This window comes from Neoarius graeffei, chromosome 20 (genome assembly GCF_027579695.1).
Source record: "Neoarius graeffei isolate fNeoGra1 chromosome 20, fNeoGra1.pri, whole genome shotgun sequence".
NCBI lineage: Eukaryota > Metazoa > Chordata > Actinopteri > Siluriformes > Ariidae > Neoarius > Neoarius graeffei.
Window position 1 is genome coordinate 8,636,597 of NC_083588.1, and position 6,060 is coordinate 8,642,656.

At 42.1% G+C, this 6,060-nt stretch overlaps 1 gene segment (V, D, J or C); it reads right to left on the reverse strand.

Annotated features, from left to right (window-relative positions):
- Positions 1-4,765: 4,765 nt before the first annotated feature.
- LOC132869434 (immunoglobulin heavy variable 3-7-like) lies at positions 4,766-5,231 on the reverse strand. The segment is given in 2 exon segments: positions 4,766-5,079; positions 5,180-5,231. Coding segments are annotated over 2 exon segments (366 nt in total).
- Between the last annotated feature and the right edge of the window lie 829 nt (positions 5,232-6,060).

The window sequence follows — 6,060 nt, forward strand, 5'->3', positions numbered from 1 at the left end:
GTTATCTATCACACAGCTCACTGGAAACTAGAAGAGCCAAGAACATGCTGTTTATACCCGACTCTATTTGAATAGGGAGTGTCCATGAGCACTTTGGATGGATTAAACCCACAACCACAGGCTGCTCAGTGTAGAGATGAGTGGATGATTAGAAGGTTCTATGTGGAACCCGACAACGAAAGAGTTGAGAGTAAAACCATTTTTAGAAGCTGAGAACCCTTAATCATCCACAGAACCTTTAAACCATTTGAATGTCTCTGAATGGAAAAAAGGATATGATTTTATACAGTGTAACATCATACAGATTCACATTTCATAGGAAATGTTTAAACGGGTTTATTTGTATAAAATTAGACTATTGATCAACTTCCTCATTTCAGTCCTTATGAATTTACCATGAAAACAGGTTCTCCAGAACAAAGAGCCTTATCTACTGATCAACACAGCACAGGTCGCTGAACGCTGGATGTAAGTCTGTTTAATCTGAGGGTCATGATTCACAGCAGGATGTGAGAAGAAAAATGGCCTGAATGTGCAGAGAGCAACAAGTTGAGATGGCTGAGTTTGTACAGACTGCCCTCTAGAGGCACAAAAGTCCTATTTTCAAAATATCCAGAACTGGAAGGAGAGATTTTAAAGAAAAAGGTTATGCTTATCCAAAAAAAATATCAAAAAGAAAAACATGAAAAATGACAGTCAACCATGTCATTTACATTTGGCCTATAACCTTATCCACAGGAATTTGGATAAAACATCATTAAACATTACTGAACAACAAAAACATTAGTCTAGAATGTTCATTTGCTCATCCAGGCATCATTTAGGCTCTTCCTCCATTCTGGTCTTTTTGCTCTGCTCTGCTCTGACTGCTCTGCCAATTCACCTAGGAGAAAGCCCACAGTATTAATTTATTTGAAATACTGAATCACATTTTAATTTAAATTAAATGATTTTGTTGTAATAAGCCTATAACTTTTTATATAAAGGCTAATGCCATGGGTAACCACTCACCAGAGATGTTTTAGGCTAGGCCTACTTCTTATATTTCAGCCTTTTCCTGGCTGCCTCCAAAAGTGCCTTATTGGCCAGGAACTTCTCGTACATCTCTGTGCAATCCTCTGTAAGGTTGATGCAGACCTGGAGCTCTGCCTTCACTGAGTCTACCTCGAGATGATTCCTTTCATTATGCCATGCAGTGGTCATTATGGAAAACACTCTTTCAGTATGAGCATTGCTGCAGGGAATGGAAAATAGGTAGGCACTGATGATCTTCAAGCTGTTCAAAGATACATCTGTCTGGGTGAAGAGTTTCAAATATCTCTCCTCAGTGCTCCAGTTCTCCACCTCCACAGAGCTGCTGACAAATTTCTCCACAAAGGAATACTCTTCATAGAGGTCATCCATTTCCACATCCTCTGCACGCCTTCACTGCTTCACAGAACTGATCAAAGGGGACTGCATGTTTCAGACTTAACTTGCTCACCTGGCTGTGGAAGCTCTGTTCAGAGAAGTCATATCTGTCTTGGAGATATTTGAGTGCCCTTTCGTAGACCACAACAAACTCAGCCTTGCATCTCTTGCTCAGATGTGGAGTGAGCTCTTTCAGCTTATTGTTCACAGTGAATCTGAAGTAGCTGTCTCGTTGTCTCCTCTCCAGCTGGTTCTGTAAATTGGTCATCAGGTGGTAGATGGAGGTGATGCAGAAGGATTTCCCTTCAAGTGCCTGAATGCACTCACTGAATAGCACCAATACATGGCTGAGGGAAAAAAAAAAGTACAGCTCATGCAGTGACTGCTCTTCATCTCCGAAGCACTCCCACAGGACTTTTGAACATGCATCCTCTCCCAGGCTCCTGAAGTAGCTTGAGAGTGGTCCCCAGTACTTCACAATCTTGTCCACAGCTGGCAGTAGAGATAGCCACCGTGTCATCACATGTCGCACAATGTTGCATCGATCCATTTCGAGGAACTCGCAAAATTCCTGAAGGTGCGCTGTCCTTGTGGCAGAGGTGCTGAAATGGCTGTAGATTTTGAGGACAACATTTTCCACGTCCACACTCATTTTTGCTGTTGTGAATTTACTGGTATTGTGCAACAGATGTGCGAGGCACTTGGCAGAACGAATGCCTTCATTTGCGTCATTTAGTTTCTGAAACACACTGTTATGCTTCCCGTAATTAACGCTGGCATTATCTGCTGTGTAGGCCGACACTTTGTTCAAATCCAGACCAGCGGATTCCAGCTTGCTCATTGTTTGGTTGGCTATAGCTGCAGATGTCTCGTCACTGTCATTATAAAAATCCATCAGGAAGTGTTGGACTCCCAGTTCGAAGTGGAAATATCTGAGAACTATAGGGAAACACTTGATTGCGCCCTTGTTCGAGGCATCTGAGGCGAGAGAAAAATGCAGATCATTTTCTTTTATGTAGTCGATGTGGGTGCGTGCGGAATATGGGGCTAACACATTCGAGCACAGCGCTTGTGCTTTCGTTCTGCCCAATGTCAATCCTTTGGCCACTGCTGAATCACTATATACCTGCCTGTCAACTTTTGCAGAGCAGTCTAAACTCCTGTACGAGTGATGGTGTTTAATGGTGTGGAACAATTTAGTCAGCTCAGCAGCAGTGGTTTTGTCATCGATTGGGGTTGGTTGACTGGGGCAAAAAACGATGCTAAAGATGACTGTCCAGCACGGGCGATTGCTCTAAGACAACGAGGGAGGCTCAGCCTCCTCTAAAAATGCCCTTATAACTTTAATGTGTGCGTGAGTTTCTCCCCCTCGTGACAGCGCGATGCAGCGCAGCCTCAGTGGGCTTCAATGGCATTTGGGAGCTCTGCGCTTTTCAATCTCAAAATGCAAGACGATTATTGGACAAATACTGCGAAAACGCCCGCCCCCGGACTCCGAGCCTCACATGGGAGGGACATGGCAGTTTCCGCGAGGAGACTGGTGATTGGTGAAAGCGGCCGGATATTTTCTTTGATTGACAGCTCGTTTCAACTATAGACAGGCAGCGGTACAGTGTTGCCAGATTGGGGGGGGGGTCCCGCTCAATTGAGCGGTTTTAAGTGCATATTGGCGGGTTTTGAACATATTTTGGGCTGGATAACGTCAGCAGTATCTGGCAACATCAGTTCAGTCCCATGCGGATTTGCAAGTGCTGTGGTGTATTGTAAGAGATCAGCTTACATTTCGATTTCATTCATTACATACGGTTTCTACCAGCTTTTTTAGTTTGTATATATTTTCATTGTAAATAAAGTGTAAATATAGTGTTGTCAAGTTTGCTATCTTAGTTCCAGAAATTTCGTTTATTTGAGTGACTGAACTTGAGGGGGCTAGTCAGCTAGCAAGAAAGCTGCGCACGGATGCCAAGCATTGCTGATTTAATTTTGGCGAAGCCATTTGCCAGTCTTCCTTTCGAGGAAAAAATTAAAATTAAAGAGTAGGCGAGACCAACGCCTCAAACTGACTTGGTGAAAAAGGTAGGGAATAATACTCGTTCCTTTCAGCTCTCCTGGTACGAGAAAGTGAATTGGCTAACAGCAAGTGACCCACATCAACAACAGTAAATAGGCTACTTTAGTAATATGTCATGGATGGACCAAAAATATAGAATCTATTTAAAATGTTTATGCTGAGTATATTATATTGGAATATATATTTTTCTGGATATGAATTAAACACAGCTACAATTTGAAAAACATTTTTAAACAAAAACACAGCCGAGAACATTTCACACTACAGACCTGGATTAAAAGTGAAGGGTTATCAAAATTGTCAATAAAACATTTCTCAGTCAAAATAAGTAAAATATAGGGAAAGTGTCATTGAATGAAATGTGTGGCACCCAGCTCTACTGCTGAGGTTCCTGACAAAGAGCTGCTTTCAATAATGATCAATTTTTAAACAACATGCCACAATTTTAAAATATAAAATGTTAAAATATACCCCTCCCCCCAACACCACCATCATGTATATTGGACAGTAGGCTATAATGGGCCAAAAGAACCTGTTATTTCACAGTTTGTGACGCTGCCAACAATCAGGCAGATCAGAGGCAAGAGTATGGGCAAAATTGATGTTTTTTTCTTTTAAAATCTGGAAATATCGTAACCGACCAGCCTCCCCTTTTTGAAAGACTACCAGCCGCCACTGCTGTCCAGCACTGCTGGCATTCTCTCTGTGGCGGTCTGTGTCCGCGTGTCTGGCTATCGCACATTTACCTCTGCTCCCCACATCAATGTCAATGCGACAGAGCTTGCAGAAGGCGAAGTGTTCTCCTTTTTGGCTCTTGCCGACAAAACGATGCTCTAAGCACCAAGCATTTTTAAAGGATGTCTTTCGTTTCGGCATGAGTATTGTTCAACAGCATGCGTGCCAACATTCATAGGTTTTTCCGTACAAACATTCGCACTGTGCGCGCAGCTCGGAGGAGCAAAAATCAGTCAATCGCGTGAGCGCAGCTTTTGAGTGACAGCAGCTTCCTGACAATCAGAGGCTGCAGAGGCTCCATCAGCTGCGTGCGCAGCGCGAATGTTTGTATACGAGAAATCCCTGTAGGCTATCTTTGCCTGTATGTCATTGCAGAATAGCAAGTGTAAATAATGGGCGGGGATTTGTGACGATTGATGCAACGGTGGCGGCTGAGGGTCCGAAATGAGGACAAAATGTAAAAAGTGAGGACGCGTGACAGACGTCCAGACAGACGGCTCTAAAACCGGACTGTCCGGACGAAATCCGGACGAATGGTCACCCTAAGTATCACTGTGTGTGTCGGGCGCAGTAATACACTGCAGTGTCTTCTGTCCTCACGCTGTTCATGTGCAGATACACCTGCTTCTTACTGTTGTCTCTGGAGATGGTGAAGCGGCCATTAACTGCACTGGAGAAAAACTTCCTATCACTATCATCCTCGATAGTTGCAACAAATTCCAGCCCTTTTCCAGGAGCCTGTCTGATCCAAGCCATCCATGAGCTCCCAAAGTCAAATCCAGAAGCTGTGCAGGTCAGTTTATGAGACTGATCAGGTTTGATGATCACTGAATCAGACTCAATCAGTGTCTGACTGCAGGAATCTGAAATACAAGAACACAAAGACAGGTGGTACAGTTAAAACGAAAAAAATAAAGAAGGGAAAAGATGTTATATTTTAATTGTGAAATCGATAAGACTAACATTGAATGAACATTGTGAGAGCAAAGTAACTCAAAACTCTGCCTCGTCCCATCTCAAAGAATTCAAATGATTCATGTTGCTGTAAATGAACACAAACTGCAGGTGTGTTGTTGAGCTGAATGTCTCGCCATAAATGATTCAAACGCAGGATTTCATTTGCATGTCACGCCCACTAGAGACGTAAAAAAGATTCACAGAGGAACAGCCATGAAGAGAAAAAGTTGACAGTAAAACTTCAGCTGTGTTTCCTGCTGTCAAGTCCATAACTGCTCTTTACTCATTAGATCTCATGTCCTTTTAGTGCATCACTGTGTATCACTGTAACACCCAGAAGAACATGAAGTTTTCTGATCATCACTGAACAACACAAACTTTACAGATTTTATTTTTCAGCTGTGTCTCTCATCCAGATTATCAGAGATAAATTGAATGGAGTTCCAGAAATAATTCAGTTCACAAATCATCACTGACTCATTCAGTCAGGAGCTCATGCCAACTTGCCTGTTGTTAAAGCTTTGTCAGGTCTATAATATGAAGATCCAAGGGCTGATTTTGCATGTGCCGAGGATGAGAGCGATGACACATTTTACAGTTTTTCAGTTCAGTTTAGTGGTTGTTTTTAATAATTGGTGAACATCCAAGTGACCTTCAAAGTTCTTGTAATTTCGTAATTTCCTTCATTTTCGAGATGGTTGTTAATTATGAATGAACATATTTGATAGAAAGAAGAAATGTTTTTAGTCACTGTCTATTTCAGTGTTTATAATATTGTTGAAGGTGTCTGAATTGATATGTTGAGTGTGTTACTGTTGTTATTGAGACGATGTCTCTGCTCCTAATTCTGAGAGATAATACTTGTCTTTTCTCATTTCAGAAAAAAA